We start from the raw sequence: 25,399 nt of genomic DNA, 5'->3' as shown, positions 1-25,399 counted from the left end.
TGGCATGCGGGGCTGGGGGGGAACAGAGCGTGGTGCTGCCTTGCAGCCCCATGAAGGGAGGGAGGGCAGCAGTGGGAGGGCGGTGGGCAGGCAGCCTGCCTGGAGTGCCACACACCCTTGGGCCAGCGCTGGGCCCACAGCAGCACTTTTTGTTTGGGGGGGACTAGGGAGCCACCCAGTTTGGCCCTAAACGCTTTCTCTGCTTCTCAAGTAAAGGAAACACTTCCTCTGCGTCTCTGTTACAAGGAATGTTTCTTCCCTTGGCACCCTAGCGCTTGGAGGGTCTCTCTCTTTCCCGGCACTCTTCTGTGCCAGTGTGGCGAGCTGATCCCAGGAGTGAGTCCTGTCCCTGGGGCATGAACACTGGGGAGGGCCAGCTGCAGGGGCCTGGTTGGAGAATGCCCAGTGCGCAAGTCAGGAAGAAAGTGCTGCTGGATTGGAGCAGCAGTGGCAGCTGGTACTACTTGTTTTGAGCAACACATCAGAGAGGAGACTGGCAGCAATGCTACACTTGTTCAGAGCGTCAGCGAGTGAGGGGAAGCAAAGGGGGCAGATTAGAGGCCCTCCACTGGAGGGGCCATACAGATGGAAAAGGGGTTGAATGTTGTGGCCAGGTCCCACCGTAGCGATGGACCTGTCCCCACCAGTGCTCAAATGAGTGTTATGCTACAGTGGGTGTGATCAGGGACAATCATCTGTAATTTTTGGTCACAGAAGTAGCATGAACCAGACCATGAGGCAATAAGAGGGAAGCCAGCAGATGAGGCCAAGCCGAAAAAGATGGACCCCAGGAGGCCCAGAAGTTGAAGATCACAGGGTTGGAAGGAAAAGGGGAGGCAAGTCTCCTTTTCATAGAAGCAGTGGGAGTTCTGGGAAACTGGCCCATGGGGCAGTCAGAGGGATGCCAGAAGATGGTGAAAGGATGTGTGTATCTTGGCATTTACATTTGTTGTTTCTGACTCTGGGGTGTTTCTGACTCTGTGGTGATGTCACATCACAACATTTTCACGGCAGACTTTTTACGGGTGGTTTGCCATTGCCTTCCCCAGTCATCTACACTTTGCCCCCAACAAGCTGGGTGCTCATTTTACCGACCTCGGAAGGATGACAGGCTGAGTCAACCTTGAGCCGGCTACCTGAAACCAGCTTCCGCCGGGATCGAACTCAGGTCATGAGCAGAGCTTGGACTGCAGGACTGCAGCTTCTCACATTGCTCCATGAGGCTCCAGGCAGAAGATGAGGCCAGGCTAAAAAGGGGGACTCTAGAAGGTGCAGAAGTCAAGGACCACCGGGTCAGAAGGAAAGGGGGTGATTCTCCTTTTGCTAGAAGCAGTGGGTGTTCCAGGAAACTGGCCCATGGAGCAGTCCGAGAGAGGCCAGAAGATTAAACCTGGTCAAAAATGGGGATCCCAGGAGGCCAAGGATTGCAGGATTGGAAGGAAGAGAGAGTCCCTTTTGTAGAAGAGAGTCAATTGGGGACTCCCTGTGAGTTTGGCATCTCTAGCCCACGGTGTGGGGGGGGGGGAGCAGAGCTGGGTTTCTAAATAGGCCGACGAGTCACAGGCCTAGAGGCCCCGACACCTTTAAAGGGCCCCATGCCAGGCCCTTGCCTCTGCAGCAGAGCTTTCGCCAGTCGTTTGGCTTGGAGAAAGCAAGCAGGCACTTAGAAAGGCTCCTGCCTCTTAGGCTTGCCAAGACTCCAGGTGCTAGTTTTGCAAGCTCCTCCTCTCCATCAGCCAGCCGGCCAACAGAGGGAAGCCCCAGCCCTAACAGCCACCAAGTGCAGCCTTTCCAGACGGAGGCTCTTTAGGAGGCAGACTGAATGGAGCGGGGAACAGTGGCTGTTCCCAGGGCTGTGGGTAAGAAACTGGTCCCATCCCTGTGTTTCTTTTTGCATTCCTTTTAGTTAGAACTCCTTGCACAGTAAAATAGAGAGACAAGAGTAAGCTAGAACCTTTGGTTTCCCTGTGTTGGTCTGGAGAAATTGGTTGCATTCAAAAGCTTTCCTGTGTGTGCGTTTGACTCTGTACTAAATCTGGAGCCATAGGTAGCAGACCCCGAAAGACTGAAGACTTGCATCATTTATAGCTGTTTCATAGATTTTGGATTCAGTAACTGAGTGCTTCTGTATATTCCAATTGCAAAATGTTGTGGTGCTTGAGGGGGGGGCAGCAGTGAGAAGGCTTCTACTGTCCAGGTCCCGCTGGTGGGCCTCCTGATGGCGCTGGCCTGATCCAACACTGCTTCCCTTGTGTTCTTAGGGAACCTGCCTTTTATGTGTGTTGGTCAGCGGTAGAAGAGCTGGATTCTAGTATTGTATCTATCTCTATATTATATTATCTCTATATTATGCTTAGAAAGAAAATGAAGGATTGTTGTATTATTTTTTCTCACAATATTTTTTTTAAAAGCAATTTCAAGTTGGTTAATTTGATATTTCTTTTTTTGTGTGTGTTTATGTGCGCGCACATCTAGAAGCCATGGTGATCATTCATCTTTTCAGTTAGCCTTGTCTAGGTCATCAGATAGGCTAGGGTTGGCCCTGAGGATCCTGCTTAATTTCCAAGGGCTGAGAAGATCAGGCTAGCCTGGACTATCCAGCTCAGGCCAGGCACTTGGAGCTTTGCTTTCAATATAATTTATTAACTTCATTTATGTTCCACTTTTTCCGCCAATGAAGATCCCAAATGGCTCACAACATTATCACCTCCATTTTATCTTCCCACAAACCCTGTGAGGCACAGGGTGGCCATAGGTAACCAACAAGGTTTCATGGCATCAGTTTCCACCACCATTCATACACACACACACAATGCCCTGGGGTGTTGGTGGGAGGATCTCGAGAAGTCCCCGGTCTTCAACAGCAGTTATAATCCATTCAGATATGGTATATAGATTTCTTATTTAGCACTGGTTGCTAATAGATTCTGTATTATGAAATGCATTATTAAATGCTTGTATGTCTGCTTCTAAGTCTGTAGGAACTAGAAAACAGCTAACTGTTAACTGCTCTAAGTTATTTTATATTTCCAGCAACTTTAACTATGCCAATTTCCTGAGCTATATTTTAAGACAGAGAATGCTTACAAGTGTGTGTGGGAAGTATAAATATCATATAGGTGATATTTCCCCCTCTCCTCAGCCCATGGCCCAGAAAGGTCTTATTTGCCCTAGAGTAAAAGGACTAATGTCGATAAAATATCCTGTTGCCACCAGGCGCATACAAACTGATTAGCGACATTTGGTGAATGAAGACTTCTCTTGAATCTGGAGGATGGCTTTGTAAAATGATGCCCAATAATAGCAGCTAGATGTTCCAAGCACATTGTAAAGCTTTACTTTTAGGTAGGCTTGCTGAGTAAAGTTAAGGAGGTAGTTTTTTTCATGAAAGACATCAGAATTTGAGCTGTTCCCGCCTACGCACTATACTTTTATAGCACTGAAGATGTTCCTATGCTACTATGAACTGATGAAAACTCGTTTGCACCCAGTTTGGTATGTAGCCAATGTTATGCAGGTCAGTGTGGTACTGCTTCATGCTTTAGGTTGGTGAAAGATGGTAAATCGTTTGACAGTTTCAGAATTTCCCTGTATGTCTAGGATCAAAAATAAAACCACCTATGATGATATAATATTACTTATTCTCACAATATTTTTTTAAATTAAAAAACCCTATAAATTACAAATGTAAATAGTTTCAAGTTCCTTCACTTTTCCTATAATTAATGTAGTAGCTCACAGCTTTAGTGCCAGTAGCTCACGAAGTAGAATTTTTGCTCACAGGGCTCCATAGTTTACAGGGAACATTGCCACCCGCTTAGAGAGGGTCTCAGAGACTGGCAAAGCCGCCATGCCTCACATGACACCCAGACTGGGGTGGGGAGTCAGCCTTACCTAGCAGTCATAATAACTCCGTCTTTTGGCTCTCAGAGGAACTGTTATGGCTAATGAGAAGTACTTGGATGAAAAGGCCATCAAGGAAAACTTGTGAATAATAATAAACCTCCTCTGTTCATCTCTAGCCTTGAAAAGCTCATGGGCCTGGGGTGGCTATGAATCACTGGGAACACTGTTGTTCCTTTAAGACAGTGGTAGCCTTAGGGGAATGTGCTGCCCTTAGGCGAATCCAGATACAGCTGGCTTGCATCAGAGTGCATACTTGCAACACTGTTCTGCTCCTTTTGGGGTTACCATAATCTGGTGGTTAAGCAGAGAGTGGCTGGAATCCTTTAACATATGCAGAGATAATGTGGTGGGGGGGCACCTGAAGTGGAGAGGGAAAAGCTGCAGGTGTTGGCAAATATAAATCAAATAAAATAAAAATAAATAATAATATTTAATAATTCTTGTTTATAACATAACGTGTTAATTTTTAAAATAACATTAATAATGGCTAATGTTTGTTTTGCGTAATAAAACTGGTTTATTAAAATTGTTGGTCGTTAAAATTTAAAACGTATTAGGAGGTAATTTGTGAAGGGGGCCCTGAGATTTAGAGTGCCTAGGGGCCTTCACAGGGTTTAATCCGGCACTGCCGTGGGGTACATTCCACCACCTCACAAACCAGTTCAGTAAATAGGAAGGTTTGTGAGACCCCCAGCTAGTGCCCATCACTAGTTACAATAGCTGCAGTTTACTAACTGGCACAAAATGCAGTGGTAGCTTCTGCTATGGCAGCGCCTGCATGGATTCTGACCATTGTGTGCAAGAACCACATAAAGGTATCTGTACAGCATGTCTATTGGGGGAGGGCAGTGATGCTGCTGGTCCCTTCATATGGTATCCTGTGGACAATTTCAGCATATCAGAAGTGTCAGACATTGAACGTTGAAATAAGCCCGAATCATTCTGTTGCAAAATTAATTCGTTTATTCAAGAACTAGTGGTCTGGGATACAAGCAGATTGAGTTTGATACATTCCAAGGTTACTCTTGGATTTTTGTAGAAGAGAATAACATAACAAAGAATTCATTCTCACACCCTGAGAGACGGTTGTCTGTTCCCACATTCCCTTATCTCATTCCCAGGAAGGCTCCCCGCTGGTTACCTTGAAGCTTGCCATCTTCAAAGGCTTGGAGAGCCTATGGATGCCAAGTGAGAAATTCCTCCCATGGGATTTACAACCTTCCCTCCCCGTTTGAAATGCACAGTCACAGGCTCATGGTTAGTAATAGCATACAAGATGGCGTTAGTCAGGTCAATAGGCTAAAAGTGAGTTAGAGCAGGTACAATGTCTGACAAGAAGCTCCATCAGTGCAACTGAGCAGAGTTTTTTTTTTAAATGGTGTGCAGATTCAAGAGATTTGTATGACCAGTAGAAATGAGCTGTGTAGGGAGCTACTTTAGCTGCAGCAATACTATCATATGGAAATAGTCAGGTCTCAGAGTCAGCAGGAGCTCACAGGAGCATAGCTCCTGAGCCTTTCTGAGGGTTCCCCCTCCTCCTCCCCACCTAGCTTGTCCATTGAATAGCAGGTGCAGCTGCATAACAATCCCTGGATTAGGAGAACAGGCAGCCATCCAGCCACCAGAGGCTTTGCCATGCTCCCAGCAGCTCTCATTATCACCTGGAGGAGCCCGTGCCACCCTTTCTCCACTTCTTATGTGATTTTGGGCGGAGGGTGGCTTGCTGACCTTTTGACTGTGGGGAAGGGGGGTGGCCCAGGAGAGCCCCAGGTGAGCAAGGCCTGCTTGGGCTGGCTGGATTTCTAGCCAGCCCAAGCAGGCTTTGCTCACCCGGGGCTCTCTTTTCTTGCATCGGGTTGCTTTTGGCTGGTGAGGGGGCAGCATATGCTAATGAGCGCCACCACTTATTTTTCTACAAAATGACCCTCGGAAATAGTTATTTTATTTACTGTTGGGGAGGGTGGGTAGCTTATAGAGGAAATGAGTATTGTAGCCCTGAATAGTATTATGAAGAATCGTGCCCTCGGTCCCTTGCCCCCAACCAAAAAGCAACTGTATCGTATAGCCAGGAATTTGTTATTGGGCTCATGCCTATTGTGTGTTCTCATCTCCCAAGTTTTTTTACACAATTATTTATTGATTAGATAGATCATTTCTATGCTGCTTTTCTTCCCAGCACAACTTAAAGAAATTTCCAAAATACTAGACAGCCAGTTTAAACAATGGCCGTTTTCCCACTCACGTTTTACTGGCGCCACGACCATCCTGATGCCGGCGAATCTGCCTGGATTTCGCATCAGAAGCTCCGGCGCTCCCAGAAGCGCCGGCTACTTCCGTCGCTAAGCCAACGCAAACGGAAATCGCAAAGATGCAGGAAAACGTTTGCACTGGCTTAGCGACGGAAAACGCCGGCGCTTCTGTTGCGAAATCCAGGCAGATTCGCCGGCGTCAGGATGGTCGTGGCGCCAGTAAAACGTGAGTGGGAAAACGGCCAATGTCGTTTAAATAAACGACAAAGAAACACATTGTGGGTGGGTCCTCATTTACTAGGCTGCCTAACAGTCTCTGAACCGAGGGCTCCTTTGCAACACTTTGTGCCTCACGCCATACCCTGCAAGCATAGGAGAAAACAAGCACAGTCCAGATGATATTGAGCTGCTACCGGCAGAACCTTTCCTATTTCTCCCCTTTCCTCTGCTCTTGCTCTAGAAACATAGCCAAGATATTTTGCCTTCCTGTCTGTGGGTTTTCTGGCTGTCATGGACTCCTTCTGTTACCCTCTTAACAATATTTACAGTGTTATGTAGCAGGGAGAACTGGTGTCTTCATGGTAAGAATGAATCAAATACTCAGTGTGTACTGTAGTTTAAGTCTTTTCCCCTTAATTAATCAACAAACGTAAATGCCAAGATACACAAATCTGACACTAATGAGTTTGATCTGCCCAACACAAATGGCACCAAATCAATAGCAGCAGTCTGCTGAGCATTATGTTCTGTAACATAATCAAGAATAGGCAGCCATAGCAAAGTAACATGTGTTATCACCATAAGCACCACTTGCCATTACAGATTGGGTGACGCCTCCTAAAACGTCAGCTGTATAATGGATGTTTTTCTTTTGACAAATTTACAGCATGGTCCACAATATATTCTCCTGAAAATAAGATCCTTTGATGACAATGGAATTTACTTGGGAACCTAGAAGTTGTTCTAGTATAGTTCAGTTGTGGGGCCACATAAAGGATACAATTTCATGTTGCCATTCTGCTATTTTAATCAATATTTTACTTAATATTTTAATTTAAATGTGAATGTTATATGATTTTATGATATCTTCTTGATTGTTAATTCTATTGTTGTTACCCGCCCTGAGCCTACTTGTGTGGAAGGTGGGTTATTTATTTTATTTTATTTTATTTTATTTATTTAGTAGGCTTATATTCCGCCTTTTCCCGTAAACGGGCTCAAGGCGGATCACAACGTATAAAAATAACAATAAAAACTTACATATCAAAGTTAAAATACCAAATTAAAATTACCAGTAAAAACAATAAATAGAATGCACCACCGGCGGACGGGGCATAGCATATCAATAACCAGTTGTAGGCCCACCTTAAACGATGGTAATAACAATAGGATAGCACTGTAACAAAGCATGATGTCACCACAAGGGAGGCCAAATGATGGAATAATAGGACGCCCGCTGCCTCAGCCATAGGCCCGGTGGAACAGCTCCGTCTTGCAGGCCCTACGAAATGGCAGTAATTCAGGTAGGGCCCGGATCTCCACAGGCAGGGGCCAGGGCTGAAAAGGTTGAGGCAAGTCGGACGTCCTTAGGGCCAGGGGTGGTCAGGAGGTGTTGCATAGCCGATCGCAACGACTTCTGGGGCGTATATGGGGAAAGGCAGTCCCTCAGGTATGTTGGTCCCAGACCACGTAAGGCTTTAAATGTCAGTACCAAAACATTGAAGCTGATCCAGTACTCAATAGGTAACCAGTTCAGTTGGCGCAGCACTGACTGAAAGCTTGCCCATAAAGGCAGTGCAGTTAACAGCACTAGCTGCAGTTTCCGGATCAGCCGCAAGGGTAAGCCTGCATAGAGCGAGTTACAGTAATCCAACCTGGAAGTGACCGTTGTATGGATCACAGTAGCTAAATCCTGGGAGGATAGGTAGGGCGCCAGCTGCCTGGCCTGCCGAAGGTGGTGAAAGGCAGATCGAGCAACTGCTGTGACCTGGGCCTCCATGGTAAGTGAGGCATCCAGTATCACTCCCAGACTCCTCACTTTCTGAGCCGGTGCAAGAGATGCATCGTTCAGGGTTGAGAGTCGAAGGCCCAACTCTAATCCCCCACAGTTCAGGTACAGGACCTCCATCTTGGTTGGATTGAGTTTCAGCCGGCTTTGCACAACCATCCAGCCATGGCTTCCAAGGCCCCGGTCAAATGCTCTAGAGTGATGTCTGAATGGCCATCCATCAACAGATAGAGCTGGGTGTCATCTGCGTATTGGTGACAGCCTAGCCCAAAATCTTGAGCAATCTGGGCAACATATAGCTGTTAAACATCATTGGTGAGAGAATAGCTCCTTGTGGTATGCCACACTCAAGTGCAGGGGTGTCAAACCTGCAGCCCACGGGCCACATTCGCCCCACAGAGGGTTCCAATCAGGCCCTCCAGCAACTGGCTGTTGTCTGCTTCATTCTCCCTTCCCTGCTGTGTTCAGTCGCCATTTTGTATTACTCCCCAGGGATCAGCCTGCCAGCAAAGCAGCCTTTATTTGCTCCTTCTCTCCCCCCTCCCTTTTCCCAAAGGGAGGAGGAGAGAGGAGGAGCCTTAGCCAATGAAAGGTACAGGACCTCCATCTGGCTCTATAGCTCTGCTAGGTGATTAAGTTTGCCAGACTCAACTAATCAACCTGCAGAGCTACTGAGCCCAGTCTCTCTTCCTTCCTGGCTGAGGCTCCTCCCTCTCCTTGTGCCCTGGGGGAAGGAAGGAAAGAGTTCCAGCTTCCTTTGCCCAGTCCTCACCATCGGAAGAAATACAAACAGCACTTTTAAGACTAGCAATGTTTTATTGAAGGTATGAACTTTTTGCCTTGCTACAGAGAGAGAAAGAGGGAGGGAGATTTGTTGGGCTTGTTATTGGTGCAGCTGGGTTCCCCTCTTTTCATTGTGTTCATGCCCTCCAGTCTTTCTCAATAGGAAAGTATGTGAACTATTTAGAAGAGAAATAACAACAAGCTAGCATTAGGCTGAGTGTGTGTGTGTGTGTGTGGCCCAGGTTTACCCAGGAAATTTCCATTGCTTTTTCTTTCACATTTTCCTTTGATTGGGGGGTCTTGAATTTAGACTTCCCAGATAGTAGGCTGATACTAATCATTGTACGTGGCTGCCTCTGTTCTTGTACTGCCACATAGGAGTTGTAGTTATTTTTGTGGAGAAGACTATAGTTTTGCAGACAAGCACATAGCCCTCAGTCTGTGCCATGGTGCCTTCACATAATCTTAACCAGCATATGAAGCAATTTATGTACAAAAGCTCACAATGCCCAGCTGTTTCATGTTTTCCTCTGGGTCTGAGGCTCAAAGCATTGACTATGAAATCTTTGTAATGAATGTCAATAAATCAAAAGTAGGTTTCCAACTTATAGATGTGCACACTTGAACAATACTTGAACAGCATATTCAAGATTGGTACAGCACAGACATTGTCTGCCATTTTTGATGCAATAATTCATAGCAAGAGATGACATTTATCAGATTGTAAAACAAAATATTGCAAGAGTGCTAATGTTTTAAGTAAAAAAGATTGTGTTTGTCTGCGCCCCCTTTATACAGTTTATATGTCCGATACCTGGCATTACATCTTATGACACAGATGGCCTGGCCCGACAAGGTCTCATTTATGTCAAATCCAGCCCTCATAACAAATGAGTTTGACACCCCTGCTTTAGTGGGTGTTGCAAAGAGGTCTGCTCACCAAGGCCACCCTTTGTCCCCACCCACGGAGAAAGGAGGAAAACCACTGTAAGGCAATCCCCTGGACTCCTGTGGGTCATTCGATCATAGTCGACCATGTCAAATGCTGCTGAAAGATCTAGCAATAGCAGCAGCGCTGACCCGCCTTCATCCAGATGCCTTCTGAGGTCATCTGTGAGCACAACCAAGACAGTCTCTGTGCTATGCCCACGGCAGAAGCCGGACTGGAAAGGGTCAAGGATAGAGGCGTCCTCCAGGAAAGCGTGAAACTGTTCCGTCACCACTTTCTCAATTACCTTACCCAGAAACGGAAGATTTGAGACTGAACGGTAATTGGCTGGGACCGTAGGGTCCAAAGATGGCTTCTTCAAAAGCGGACATACCACTGCCTCTTTGAGCCTAACTGGGAAAGTCCCTGATGACAGGGACAGATTAATAATATCAACCAGTTAAAAATTAAAATATCAACCAGTTAACCAATTAAAAACCAAATGAATAAATATATCCTATGTGGTGCCTGCAGGCCCCATGGCCCCCACCAACACCTTTCTGGTGCTCATCAAGTGTTTTTTGAAAGTGGGCATAGCCAGGTGGTACTTTTGCCAGCAAGGCTTCTAGTTGGTCATTGCAGACCTGGTCAGCTGTACAGATTAAAATAATGTTTTGGCAGCAACTGCCACCATGGTGCTGTTTCTTTTCTCTCTCACTACTTTTTTTCAGGGTTTCTTTTAAATTACTCCACATGTCCTCTGCACTTGGGCTTCCTCTATGTGTGTGTTTTCCACAGTGGCCATTTTGTGATTGGCTCTGCCTCCTGCAGTGGCCATCTTGTGGTTGCACCCACCAACTGGCAGAATACTAAAGGTGCCCACAGGGTCAAGAAGCTAGATTACCTGGCCCTGTTCTAGAAATGTCTTTATTAAGCTGTATTCTGCCTCTAAGTTGGTCAGGGTGGTGCATATGGATTTCCAGTGTGGTGCAGTGGTTAGCATACCAGACTAGGATCTGGAAAACCCATGCTGGAATCCCCACTCTGCCATGGAAGCTTGCTACGTGATCTTGGGCTAGTTACACACTCTAAGCCTAGTCTACCTCACCGGGTTGTTGTGTGGATAAAATGTAGGAGAGGAGAATAATGTAAGACACTTTTGGTCCCCACTGGGAAGGAAGACAGGATATTAATGAAGTAAATAATGTTATCCCAGCTAGGTACTTGCCACTTAGTAATAGAGTGCCTTTAGACTATTTGAGAAACTCAGATTTCAGGATGTAGATTCTGTTTTTATCATCTCTGTGGGGAAAAGCTGTATGTGGAGTAAGGACAGAGGTGGACTGGCCATTTGACTTACAGGGAAAGTTCCTGGTGGGCCACTGCCCCTGGAGGGCTGCTGGTAACCAGGATCATACAGAGCCAAGCCCTAGTAGCTTTGCTAGTATTGCAGGTGCCACTCAGCCTAGATTGCTCCTGGGCTATTTTAACTTCCCTGTCCGCCCATGGGCACAAACCAGGGAAATGAAGGTTCATAGTGGTTTGTGAGAAACCACGAACCCCCATGAACTTTTGAATTTCCTGAACCAAAGCATTGGTTCATTGGTTTGTAAGTTGGAGGGAGCTTCCCTGGGGGAAGGGGGCATTTTAAGTGCCTTCCCTTCACTCACTGAGGCAAATGAAGGGAAGGCATTTAAAGAGATCTACAAATTGAATGAACCACCACAAAAAAAATGGCAGTTTGTGAGCAGAGGCAGTGCATGGGAGTAGGTGGGGTAGGCAACCATCTGAGGCACCACCCCACCTTCGGGGTGCCACTGCACATACCCCCTCTCCCCAGTCACCTCTGGGGTTTTGCAGTGCCCCCTGACCCCACTCACGCTTCTCACAATCTGGGAAACCTGAGCAGGGCTGGGGCCGGTGCTTGCATAGTGTACTCCTTGCAAGAAGTGCGGTACACAAGTGTCGTAGTGCCCCCTGACCCCACTCAGACTTCCTGTGACCCAGGAAGTCTGAGGGGGGTCGGGGCTGGTGCTTGCATAGCTTGCTCCTTTTGAGGAGTGTGCTATGCAATCATTGTAGTGCTCCCCCTGTGGCCCAGGAAGCCTGAGCGGGGTTGGCAGGGCACTGCAGTGGCAGATGCGCTCAGAACCTGGCTCCGAGCGTGCCCACTGCTGCTCTGCCCCCCCAACTGGAAGTTGGGGGTGGGGCCCTGCCTGGGATGGCAAAAGTCCCAGCACCGGCCCTGTTTGTGTGTGGTTCACAAACCAACGAACCGGCCCAGTTCATCACAAACTTTGGTTTGTAAGTCAGTTCATGCCCGTCTCTGTTCATCTCTCTTTCATTGGTAGTAGCCAGATTTATAGACACAGATATTGGCATCTCCTCACAAGAAAGTACTCTGTATTTTGATGTTGTTATTGAGCCACAATGCAGCAGACAGTTTTCTGGTGTATCACAGTTTAACAGTCACCATGTTTCCATGCAGTGGGCAGGCACAAATCCCCTGTACCCTGAGAGATCATCTGAACTAGGATACCCCCCCACCCCACAATTTTATATTACCAGTTTAGTCTTGCTCATGGTCAATGGTGGGATATGCATTGTTTTAATTATTTAAGTAAAAGGTTTGTTTGCATTTAATACATAAATTGATTTTGTGCATATACAAATATATAGCTAAATACTATGTGCATATACTTTACATGCAGTGCCTGGTACACTGTTTAATAGTATCAAAAACGAAAGGGTGTTTAATAGTAGCAGTGACACACATGCAACGGATAGGCATTCAGCAACCATTCTTCTGTTATGGTTTTTCCTAATATGCAGTAAGACCAGATTCCGATGGATCCAAGAGAGCAGTTCACAGAAGGATGTGCCTCCTTTTGGATTAGATGGGGTATACTTCTCAGAGCCATGTCCCAACTATTGCAGTGGTCATGGGGATTGTATCTCTGGGGTCTGCTTCTGCGATTTGGGCTACACAGGTAAGACAGAACTGTTCTGGTGAGTCTGGATGATACTTTTAGGTTGTACTCTCCTTCAAGGACTTTTATTCTCTATTTTTTAATTTCTGTTTGCTTCCATTATCTTTTACTCCTGTTTGTTATAAGTCTATTTTAGATGCTCCTTTTATCCCCCCCCCCTTCTTTTATTTGGACTACCTTTGTAGGTGATTATTTTCAGCAAAAACAAGACCTGGAGCTGACCTGCTCAGATCATGAGCTACTCATTGCAAAATTCAGGCTTAAACTGAAGAAAACTGGGGAAGCCATTAGGCCATTCAGGTTTGACCTTGATCACATCCCTTATGAATATATAGTGGAGGTGAAGAATAGGTTTAAGGAACTAGAGCTGATAGAGTGTCGGAAGAACTATGGTCGGAGGTTCATGACGTTGTACAGAAGGCAGGTCAGCACCATCCCAAAGAAAAAGAGATGCAAGAAAGCAAAGTGACTGTCTGATGAGGCTTTACAAATAGCTGAGGAAAGAAGGAAAGTGAAAGGCAAAGGTGAAAAGGAAAGATTCACCCAACTGAATGCAGATTTCCAGAGAACAGCAAGGAGAGATAAGGAACAATGCAAAGCAATAGAGGAAAATAGCAGAATGGGAAGGACAAGAGATCTCTTCAAGAAAATTGGAGAAATCAAGGGAACGTTTTGTGCAAAGATGGCCATAATAAAGGACAAAACCAGTAGGGACCTAAAAGAAGCAGAAGAGATCAGGAAGAGGTGGCAAGAATACACAGAAGAATTATACAAGAAGGATCTCAATGTCCTTGACAACCATGACAGTGAAATCGCTGACCTTGAGCCAGACATCCTGGAGTGTGAAGTCAAATGGGCCTTAGAAAGCATTACTAACAACAAAGCGAGTGGAGATGATGGTATCCCAGTTGAGCTATTCAAAGTCCTAAAAGATGATGCTGTTAAAGTGATGCACACATTATGTCAACATATTTGGAAAACGCAACAGTGGCCACAGGATTGGAAACGGTCAGTTTGTATTCCAATCCCAAAGAAGGGTAATGCCAAGGAATGTTCAAACTATCGCACCATTGCACTCATTTCACATGCCAGCAAGGTCATGTTAAAGATCCTACAAGCTAGGCTTCAGCAGTATGTAGATCGGGAACTACCAGAAGTTCAAGCTGGGTTTCGGAGAGGTCGAGGAACTAGAGCTCAAATTGCCAACATTCGCTGGATTATGAAGGAAGCACGGGAGTATCAGAAAAACAGCTATTTCTGTTTCATTGACTACGCTAAAGCCTTTGATTGTGTGGATCACAACAAACTGTGGCAAGTCCTTAAAGAGATGGGTGTCAGAACTTAAGAACTTCAAACGGATCCCATACTTGGTTTCAAAGCTAGGATTTTATTAGAGAGAACTAAGTACTGGAAGAGACGAGATAACAGTGATGGCAAGGGCCACCACTAGCACAGTTTTTATACACTAAAGTAAACACATCACAAAGCCACAATTCACACCAGTGCAAGCACATCTGTCTTCCCACCATCCACTATCAGTCAGGAGGTTGCCTCCTCGTTCTGAAGGCCACACGGTTTGGCTTCAAAGGGCATCAGTGTGAGAATGTGCAGAGACACACCATAATTCAATCTACAGCCCTAAATATTTTGGATACCAGTAGGGCAAGGTTAATTGCTACATAGGCACTCGGGGTTGTTAAGAGGTTACAACATGGAGTCAGTTTGGTTCAGTTACAATCTGAGCATAAGCAATACTGAAAGTACAAAGCAGGTACTGGTTACATCACAGTTAAGCCTCAGCAGTAGTTACAAGTTCTGACAATGGGAGTACCAGACCACCTCACATGTCTCCTGAGAAATCTGTAAGAAGGGTCAAGAAGCAGCTGTCAGAATGGGATATGGAACAACTGATTGGTTTAGAATAAGAAAAGGAGTTCGACAAGGATGTATATTGTCACCCTGCTGATTTAATTTATATGCAGAGTACATCATGCGGAATGCTGGCCTGGATGAAGCACAAGCCGGAATTAAGATTGCCGGGAAAAACATCAACAACCTCAGATATGCAGATGACACCACTCTAATGGCAGAAGGTGAGAAGGACCTAAAGAATCTCTTGTTGAAGGTGAAAGAGGAGAGCACAAAAGTAGGCTTGAAACTCAACATCAAAAATACTAAGATCATGGCATCCGGCCCCATCACACCTTGGCAAATAGAAGGGGAAGACATGGAAGTAGTGACAGACTTCACATTTCTGGGATCCCAGATCACGGCAGATGGTGACTGTAGCCATGAAATTAAAAGACATTTGCTCCTTGGGAGGACAGTTATGGCGAACCTGGGCAGTATAATAAAAAGTAGAGACATCACCCTGCCAACAAAAGTTCAAAGCGATGGTATTCCCAGTAGTAATGTATGTCTGGGAGAGCTGGACCATAAGGAAGGCTGAGTGCAGACGAATAAATGCTTTTGAGCTGAGGTGCTGGAGAAGACTCTTGAGAGACCCTTGGACTGCAAGAAGATCCAATCAGTCAGTCCTAAGGGAAATCAATCCTTACTGTTCCCTGGAAGGTCAGATGCTGAAGCTGAAGCTCAAATACTTTGGCCACCAAATGAGAAGGGAGCACTCACTGGAGAAGATCCTGATGCTGGGAAAGACAGAAGGCAAAAGAAGAAGGGGACGGCAAAAGAGGAGATGGCTGGACAACATTACTGATGTAACAAACACGAATTTGTGCAGACTTTGGAGGATGGTGGAAGACAGGAGGGCCTGGTGTGACTTTGTCCATGGGGTCACAAAGAGTCAGACTCAACTGTGTGACTGAAAAACAACAAATTTTCAGCATACAGCCAGCTCCCTTATCTCACTCCCTATCAGGTTTACTCACAGAGGGAGTGACAGGAAGTTTCTAGCAATTCTTTAACTGTATTTATTTTATGTCTTTTTTTTTCTTTATTTATTTTCTGTTTACTGACTATCTTGAACTTTCAGAAGACCTAGAAGATGTATTAAACTCTGACAATCTTCTTTGCTTTACCCTCGTTATTCCCAGGCAATGGAGTGTAGGGTGGGGGGCAGGCTGAAGCTGCATGTATGCTTTGTTTTAATAATTTTCAGTTGAACTTAGTTTAGGTTAGTTAAGGCTTTTTCACTATTATTGCTTTGTATTTTATTTTATTAGACTCCTATTAGTTATATTTAGTATTTTATTATTATTAATAGTTCGAATGTTTTTTTAAAAAAGCTAGCAGGTGGCTGTCGGCTGTTTCCTCATTCTTCCCTCCCCTTTGAAGACATTCAGTTTCATTGGTTTATTACCTAGGTTAAAAGGGGAGTGTTCTTCTCTTATTTATTTATTTATTTAGGATTTATATCCCACCCTTCCCACAAGTGGCTCAGGGCGGCTTCCTTTTCATTTGTTAAAATGAGTAGAAAATGGGCGTGAAAGATTGATTGTGAACCTTTTATAAAAAGCTAAGCAAAGTATATTGGAGAACTTTTTAATAAACAAACTGCCCTCTGTGCCACAGTTTGAGGTTCTGGAGAATGATTTTGATGTGAATGAGGGACATAGTTTAAATCAGGATGCAGAAGATGGGCCTTTTTTTATTAAGCTTAGATATGGAATCCCAAATCAAAAGGAAAACATTTGAACTTGCTCTATTAGGCACTCAGACTCTTCTTATAGCTGATACTTTAAAACTAAAATATGAAAAAAATGGAGTTTATAACTATTTATTGAATTCTTCAATAAAGAAGCAGGGTGACCCTGCTCAAAATCTGGAGGAGTGTCCCTACTCTAAGGCAGTTAATGGAAAACATCCTACAAAGAGGAAGCCCTTGCTGGGTAACATCCTCTCTCTGTCAGCTCCTGAAGGAAAGGGGAGATTACAATTAAATAGATTTCAAGTGATGATCACAGTCTTTCCCAATCAGGACAGACGGATAAATTGTTTGGGAAAAAGAAACAGTTTGTGTCATTTCTCTCTCTTTTTTTAAAAAATGAGTTTATTAAACCAATATAAACTACAAATATGTTGACACAGGGATACTAAAATCATATATTAGATCTATAATACACATGCATAGACAGACCAGTATGAACAGGATTATAAACAAATTATCAGAATTAAAGGATGGATTTTCTGGACCTCGGACTCCAATAATGCCATTACAAAGGGCCTGCAGGATTTTGAAGTAATGTTCAGCTAACAGAGCTGTTGGCATGGTTTGACACTCGATTGAGGCTATTCTGAGGTTGTGAGAAGGAATATTAACCAAGTAGGAGGCTTTAACATGGTCCCTTTTGAACAATTTGAACTGTTGGGAGAATTTGGAAAGGGAGATTGACCGCCTCTCTGTCCCGGGTGCTGAATCCAGCTATAGGGACACCCTGGGTGTCATCAGATATGGAATAACAGTGGTGGGTGTTATTATAACTGGCTAACTGGGCAGTGGTATTGATAAATTTTATGATCCAAATCCAAGCATGGGAAACCTGCAGGGGAAACCCAGAATAGTCAAATGTTAGCATTCTCCTTGATCACAATATTGTCTCCTTAGATGTGGCTAACCTGAATTCATACTAAAGATGTGCTCATGGAATATTGTGGGGTGGGCTACTAAGTACAATTCCTTTGAGCTTAGAGAATATTTAACTCAATTCAATATGATTCTCTTACAAGAAACATGGCTGACCGAGAATGTTTTCTCCCTTGTTATGTCTCCTTTTTCTTACCAGCAAAAAGGAACGGCTGGAAAGGGAGAGCTAGTGCTGGCTTGTTTCCTTCTCCCTCGCACTGAATGTGTCAGAGCTAAAACTCTGTTCGTCTTTGGCCATGGCAGTGAAATTCCAGACAGAAAATAATAATTTTGTAATAATCATAGTTTTATAACAATCATTGTTTATATCCCCTATTCCTAAGTTTAATTCAACCAAATCAAAATTTTATGGCAGTAGAAAACTGTATTGAAAATATGTGCAATGGATTTCTTAAGGCCAGTGTAATCGTCACTGGTGGTTTTAATGCAAGGTTGGGTAATATTACTCAAGCAGATCTGATAGAGGTGGAAGGGGGGGATGGAATTGATTGGATAAGCAGTATGGTTATGGAAATATTTACCAAAGATAAGTGAAATTCAGCAGGGAATAGGTTGCCACCCTATTCAGGTAAGAAGTGTTTTTAAAGATTGGTATGGAATATTTCATTTATTCATTTAATATATGCAAAGAGGAGGTAAGGGACACTAGACTTTGAATGCTGTAGCTGGTAGAGCATGTGGGCCCAAACCTGTTGTGATACGTACAGCAAATGGCAGCCATGCAGGGAAGGAGAAAGGTAATTTATCCACTCCTTCACTTGCCATTTTTCTGACCAAGCTATGTGTGCACACAGGCTTACCAGCTGAGCACTACAGAAGTGTACTCCTTCTTGTATGGCTATAAGGGCAGAAGCCTGCTGAACTGTAGTATATGTAGTATATGGGTTGCCAGCTACAGGTTTGGAAATGCCTGAAAATGTGAGGATGGAGCCTGAAAGAGTATGGTTTAGGGAGGGAAGAGATCTTGGCCGGGTATAATACCAAAACAGCCATTTTCTCCAGCAGAAGTGGAATAAATATTTTAAATACTTAACTAATAAATAAATAAGCTGTTTATGTCGTCTGGAGATCAGCCCTGGCAGATACCCAGCTTCTGCCTGGAGGTTGGCAACCCTAACTCTGACAGGCCCTTCAGAAATTCTGTTCGCGTCTGGGCTGGGATGTTCCTTCATTTTTTTCTTTTGAATCTCAAAAATGGGACAGGATCAAGGTAAAGCTTTTGCCGTTATTAAACACAATAGATTGGATCCCTTTCTTTCAGCAGAATGGATCAGTTTCCACTAGTGCAATGGATCCATGGAGTCTAACCCAATATTAGGACCTTTTTTTTGCTGCTTGTAGCCCACTTTAATGCCAGTGATTTTTAAATGTTCAGTTGGATATCTTCTATTTTAGAGAGATGATTTAGAGTCGCTAAGAAAATTATGTAGCAGTAGAAAGGATTGTTTGCAAAATTTACATAGATAGTCAAAAGGTGGAATCTGCTCACCCCAAGCGCTCGTTGAAGAAATGAATATGTATGAATCATATGATGCTGGTCAATACTTAGTTTGTTGTCTGTAATTGTTTCAGCAAAGCATGATCTCCTATATATTTCTTCTTCCTCTTTTGAAGCCTCACATGGGACCTGTGTGTCTAACGTGCCCAACCACAATGAGATGTTTGATAGGTTTGAGAGGAAACTGAGCCCTCTCTGGCACAAGATAACTGGAGGTCAGGTTGGAAATGGCTGTGGGATACTCAGTGATGGAAAGTCTCTTTACTTCAATGGACCTGGCAAAAGGGAAGCAAGAACAGTGGCTCTGGACACCACAAGCATCAGGTCAATTGTATATTCTGCTTCTCACATCTGTACACTGTACCACTTTTATGTACACATCGGTTTGGAGGTTCAGATACTTGTCATGTGTCAAATATTTAATTTAAGTACTGCAGAAGTGGAGTTCTAACTCATGAAGATAAACTGCCTCGGATGATATGAGGCTACTACTACTGTCTCCTAGAACTCAGACTGGTAAAAAAAGAATAAGAATTATGTGTAGAGCCAGTAACTCTATAAGATACTTAACGTGTGTGTGTTCCTGGATGTGTTTATACACACAGATATGTAAACTGAAATTTAATTTTCTAAATATATCTTTTGTTTTCTGTCAACTAACACAAGTAGATAAGAACAACAGCAATTGTATCCAAGTGTTCTCTATTGTGACATCATGACATCTGGGGCGTTTTGGGAATCAATAAGGAAGGCAGATGTTAAATAAGAACCTGATACAAATAAAAAGTAAAATGAGATCTAAAAATGATAATAACAAGCAGGCCAGGTATTACAGCTGCCAATCCGCGATTGGGACTTGGAGAGCTCCTGGAATTACAACTGATTTCCACCAAGACCAGGGCTGGCCCATCCATTAGGCAGCCCTAGGCAGCTACTTAGAGTGCCGTCATGGGGGGGGGTGATGATTTGGGCCCTTCCCCCCACCCTCGCTTTCTTGGCAAGGGAAATGGGTGAGCACGGTGGGGCCTCCATCTCAGAGCGTGTTCACTGCCCGGCTGCCGTCACGCAGCCCAGCCACCATCACTTCTGGAAGCACTCTGGGGCACAGGTGCCATGCTGCTATCATGGTGTTCACACTTGTTGGGGGCGAGGGAGGAAGGGTGTGACTGGCAGGGCAGGGGGCAGTGGATCAGGGCCTCGTGTTGGGCAACAGATGCCCTGAAGCTGGCCCTGGGGAGGACAGGGAGGGATGAGCTGGTGCTCGGCTATTGTGACCCTTACTTACATGCCCAGGGTAATGCCAATCACCATTTTGGGGTCAGGAAAGAATTTTCCTCCAGGCCAGATTGGCCAGGGTTCCTGGAGGTTTTTTTACCTTCTTCTGTGCATAGAGCAAGGGTTACTGGGGGAATGGGGTGGGTGGGAGGTAGTTTGTGAATTTTCTGCATTGTGCCATGAGTTAGACTAGATGGCTCTTGAGATTCCTTCCTGCTCTGTTTCTGTGTTTCTAAACAAAAAAGCAGGCAACATAAACAGGGAAAGAAAAAGACAGAAGAAAATTCATTGTTTTCTATCTGCCATTTATGTACTTTTCTGTATGTCAGTGAAAAAAGAGTGTGGATCCTGTGCTTCTGAAGAGCGGAAGGCCTCAGAATGAGGGTTAACAATTCTGGCCTGGGAAATTCATTCTGATTTCCAAACTAGGCTTCCCAACCCTCCCGCTCTGGCGGGAGACCCCTGGGTTTGCAGCCTCATCTCCTGCTCTTCAAAAATCAGGAAGCGGGGGGTGGGGGTGGAGGGGGGGGGAGAACATACCTGTAGGCTTCATGTTATTATAGAGCTCCTGAGCCGTTTGTAAAATGTATGCCCCTTTAAGGCTGGGCAGGAAGCAGAAAGGGCTTGGGAGAACAGCCCCTCCCTTTCTTTTGCTTTCGTTTTCACAGCAAGAGTTCTCCGGGAGAAGATCTGGTAAGTATTTGTGTGTGAGAGAGAGGGAGGGGGCAGGGGATTCCCAAGTTTGGAGGCCCTCCCCCCCTTTAGAAAGCGTGGGGGGGAGGGAAATGTCTACTGGGCACTCTATTATTCCCTATGGAGAACGATTCCCATAGGGAATAATAGGGAATTCATCCATGGGTATTGGGGGCTCTGGGGGGGTCTATTTTTTGAGGTAGAGGCACCAAATTTTTAGTATAGCATCTAGGGCCTCTCCCCCAAAATACCCCCCAAGTTTCAAAACGATTGGACCAGAGGGTCCAGTTCTATGAGCCCCAAAAGATGGTGCCCCTATCCTTCATTATTTCCTATGGAAGAAAGGCATTTTAAAAGGTGTGCTGTCCCTCTAAATGTGATGGCCAGAACTCCCTTGGAGTTCAATTATGCTTGTCACATCCTTGTTCTTGGCTCCACCCCCAATGTCTCCTGGCTCCACCCCCAAAGTCTCCTGGCTCTGCCCCCAAAGTCCCCAGATTTTTCTTTTTTATGTAACCAAACTTTTATTTTGCAATATATTGAAATACATTCATCTATTTAAATTCAAATATACTTCTCCAATACATTACGTATTTTCCTCCCTCCCACTCTTATTCATGACCTCCACCGGTACTTAAAACAAATTAAAAGCATATTAAAGGTAAATTCACAATTATAGAATCTTTAGAAAAGAAAGGAAAAAAAAGTATATCATTCACTAACCTTCTCTCTAATAATCATCTGCCCGCCCAACAACTTGTAAACTGGACCCATGCCCTTCCTGGCTTATTAAATCTTGCCAGGGGGATCTCAGATATCCTATACGGGATATCATAAACAGATCCCTAACGGAAGGGCTTTTCCCAGCGCCACTTAAAGAGGCTGTGGTCCGCCCCCTCCTAAAAAAACCATCTCTAGACCCGGCCCAATTGGCACACTATAGGCCGGTCTCAAACTTGCCCTTCTTGGGCAAACTTATTGAGAGGGCAGTGGCGAGGCAGTTGCAGACTTTCCTGGAGGACGCTTCCGTCCTTGACCCACTTCAGTCCGGCTTTCGCCCGGGTCATGGGACGGAGACGGTGTTGGTTGCCCTGGTGGATGACCTCCAAAGGCATCTGGATCGGGGTGGCTCGGCGGTACTGATGTTGTTGGACCTATCGGCGGCGTTCGATACGGTCGACCATCAGTTGCTGACTTGCCGCCTCGCCGACGCGGGGATCCAGGGGCTAGCCTTGCAGTGGCTTTCCTCTTTCCTTGAAGGTCGGGGACAAAGGGTCGCGATTGGGGGGGAGCTATCCCAGAGGCGTTCACTTAATTGTGGGGTGCCCCAGGGAGCGGTTCTCTCCCCGATGCTGTTTAACATCTATATGCGACCTCTTGCCCAGATTGCCCGGAGGTACGGGCTGGGGTGCCACCAGTATGCTGATGACACCCAGCTCTATCTACTTATGGACGGCCGACCGGTCTGCGCCCCAGAGAACCTAGATCAGGCATTACAGGCCGTGGCTGAGTGGCTCAGACTGAGTGGACTGACACTGAATCCTGCGAAGACAGAGGTCCTTTGTTTGGGCTGTCGGGGGCCGTCGGGGGAAATCCCCCTGCCAACTTTTGACGGTGTACCGCTGAGGCCGGCGGACAGGGTCAAAAGCCTTGGGGTGCTATTGGAGCCGTCCCTAAAGATGGAGGCTCAGATAGCGGCCACTGCCAAGTCCGCGTTTTTTCATCTTAGACGGGCAAGGCAGTTGGCCCCCTTCCTGGACCCCGACGACCTAGCAACAGTGATCCACGCTACGGTCACCTCGAGGTTGGATTACTGCAATGCCCTCTACATGGGGCTGCCCCTGTGCCGAACCCAGAAATTGCAGCTGGTGCAGAATGCTGCGGCCCGGCTGTTATTGGGCCTCCCAAGATGGGGACACATTCGGCCGGGTCTTCGGGCTCTGCACTGGCTTCCAATAACATACCAGGTCCGGTACAAGGTGCTGGTCATTACCTTTAAAGCCCTATATGGCCTGGGACCTGCCTACCTGAGGGACCGTCTCTCCCCACACGTTCCCCAGAGAGTACTGAGGTCTGGCACCCAAAATCTCCTTAATATCCCCGGGCCCAAGGAAGTGTGTCTCAAGACAACTCGAGACAGGGCCTTTTCTACAATGGCCCCTATGTGGTGGAACCAGCTACCGGAAGAGGTGAGGGCCCTGCGGGATCTTACTCAGTTCCGCAGGGCCTGTAAGACGACCCTCTTCCGGTTAGCTTACGCCTGACTGGACTAATGTAGCTCTCTAGATATCTGTGATTACCGTATAGTTAATACTAGTTTTAAGGTTTTTAAGGTTTTTAGGTTTTTAAATGTTTGATTTAAATGTAACTATCTTATTCCGATTTTATTGTTTTATTGTCTGTTGTAAGCCGCCCTGAGCCACTCGTGGGAAGGGCGGGATATAAATCCCGGAATAAATAAATAAATAAATCACTTAGCACTTATTAAACACAACGCTCATAATTATTAATTCAGTTCCAGAGTTCCCTCTATCTTAGTCTTATCTTAACTCTCATATATATATATATTTACCAAGTAGCTATGTTCTACTAATACTTTTATCACAATAGCACAATACCTCTTTATCATTAAAAGTTCAATTAATGTTGTCATACACTACTAAATATCTTTTCACCATTATAAAATTTTTACACAAAGAGTTATCTTTCCCCAACCCTTTCTCTGTAATTCACTTAATACTTATTAAACACAAAACCCAAAGTTATAAAATCAACTCCGGAATTCCAACTGTCTTCATTTTATCTTAACTCATATATGCATAATTACCATGTAACTATATTCTACTAATTCATTAATCACGATTCTTCTTTATCATTTAAATTTCAGTTAATGTTGTCATAAACCACTAAATGACTCTTCACCCTCCATTGTATTTCCACGTAACTTTGAAATTTACTCCAGTCTTCTTTAAACTTCTCCAAGTTGTTGTCTTTTAAGATTCTAGTAAGTTTGTCCATTTCACTCCAGTTAAGAACCTTTAAGACCCAGTCCCATTTTTCAGGTATTCTGTCTTGCTTCCACATTTGCGCATACAATGTTCTCGCAGCTGAAAGCAAATACCACAACAATGTTCTGTCTTATTTCGGAAAGCTTTCCATTTGTAATCCCACCAGAAAGACATCTGGTGCTCTCTTAATATTATAACCCAAGATTTTCGAGATCTCCTGTTGAATCATTGTCCAAAATTGTTTCGCCTTTTCACAAGTCCACCACATGTGGTAAAAAGAACCTTCATGTTTTTTACATTTCCAACACCTATCTGAGGCTTGATTACTCATTTTTGTTAACTTTTTAGGTGTCATGTACCATCTGTACAGCATTTTGAAGCAGTTCTCTTTTATGTTATAGCACGTTGATATTTTCATTGAATTCTTCCATAGGTGTTCCCACGTCTCCATCTGTATTTCTTTATTAAAATTAATCGCCCATTTAATCATTTGAGGCTTCACCACCTCTTCTTCTGTAGACCATTTCAATAACAGTTTGTACATCCTTGAAATCAATTTTTCATTCTCGCCCAGCAGCATTTTCTCCATTTCTGTTTTTTCTCGTCTTATACCTGTACTTTTAATGTCTTTCTCTATCAAGCTTTTAATTTGTAACAGCTGAAACCAATCAAATTTGTCCTGCAATTCTTCAATCGATTTCATTTCAACTTTGCCCCCCTTGAACTTTAGCAGTTGTTCGTATGATGCCCATTTCCCTTCCCTTGCACTTTGCGGCATACTTATTACTTCTGTTGGCACAATCCAAAGTTGTTTCCTCTCATCTCCATATTTACTATATTTTTTCCAAGTATTCAGCAAACTCCTCCTTATATAGTGATGTGAAAAAAAACCATCCATCTTCTCTTTCCCATAGTACATATACGCATGCCAACCAAATATATTTCCATGTCCTTCTAGCGCCAATAATTTTTTGTTGATCAAAGTCATCCATTCCTTAATCCATACCAAACAAACTGCATCATGGTATAGCATTAAATCAGGTAGTTGGAAGCCGCCTCTTTCTTTCGCATCTGTTAAGATTTTCATTTTAATTCTTGGTTTCTTGCCCGCCCAAATAAACTCTGAAATTTTTCTTTGCCACAGATTAAATTGTTTCTTATCTTTCACTATTGGGATAGTTTGAAATAAAAACATCATCCTTGGTAGAACATTCATTTTAATTGCAGATATCCTCCCTAACATGAATATGTTTAGTTTATTCCATTTTAACATATCACCTTCTATTTTATGCCAGAGCTTTTCATAATTGTTCTTATATAAGTCAATGTTTTTCATCGTCATCTCCACACCTAGATATTTTACCTTGGAGGCAACTTCACATCCAGTGGCATTTTGTAATTCTTTCTGTTTGTTTAGTGTCAGATTCTTAGTAAGGATTTTCGATTTTTCTTTATTAA

The 25,399-nt window shown here is 44.5% G+C and overlaps 1 protein-coding gene across 1 annotated transcript in view; it reads left to right on the top strand.

Annotated features, from left to right (window-relative positions):
- Positions 1–25,399, top strand: part of RELN (reelin) — a 659,346-nt gene that overhangs the window by 436,986 nt on the left and 196,961 nt on the right. Inside the window, exons 30-31 of the mRNA XM_060246073.1 lie at positions 12,707–12,864; positions 19,082–19,289. Of these exons, the coding sequence (XP_060102056.1) occupies positions 12,707–12,864; positions 19,082–19,289 (366 nt within the window). The remainder of the gene's footprint in view (positions 1–12,706; positions 12,865–19,081; positions 19,290–25,399) is intronic.

This window comes from Heteronotia binoei, chromosome 8 (genome assembly GCF_032191835.1).
Source record: "Heteronotia binoei isolate CCM8104 ecotype False Entrance Well chromosome 8, APGP_CSIRO_Hbin_v1, whole genome shotgun sequence".
Lineage (NCBI taxonomy): Eukaryota > Metazoa > Chordata > Lepidosauria > Squamata > Gekkonidae > Heteronotia > Heteronotia binoei.
The sequence above is the reverse complement of the archived record's forward strand: the minus strand, read 5'-3'. Positions and strand labels throughout refer to the sequence as shown.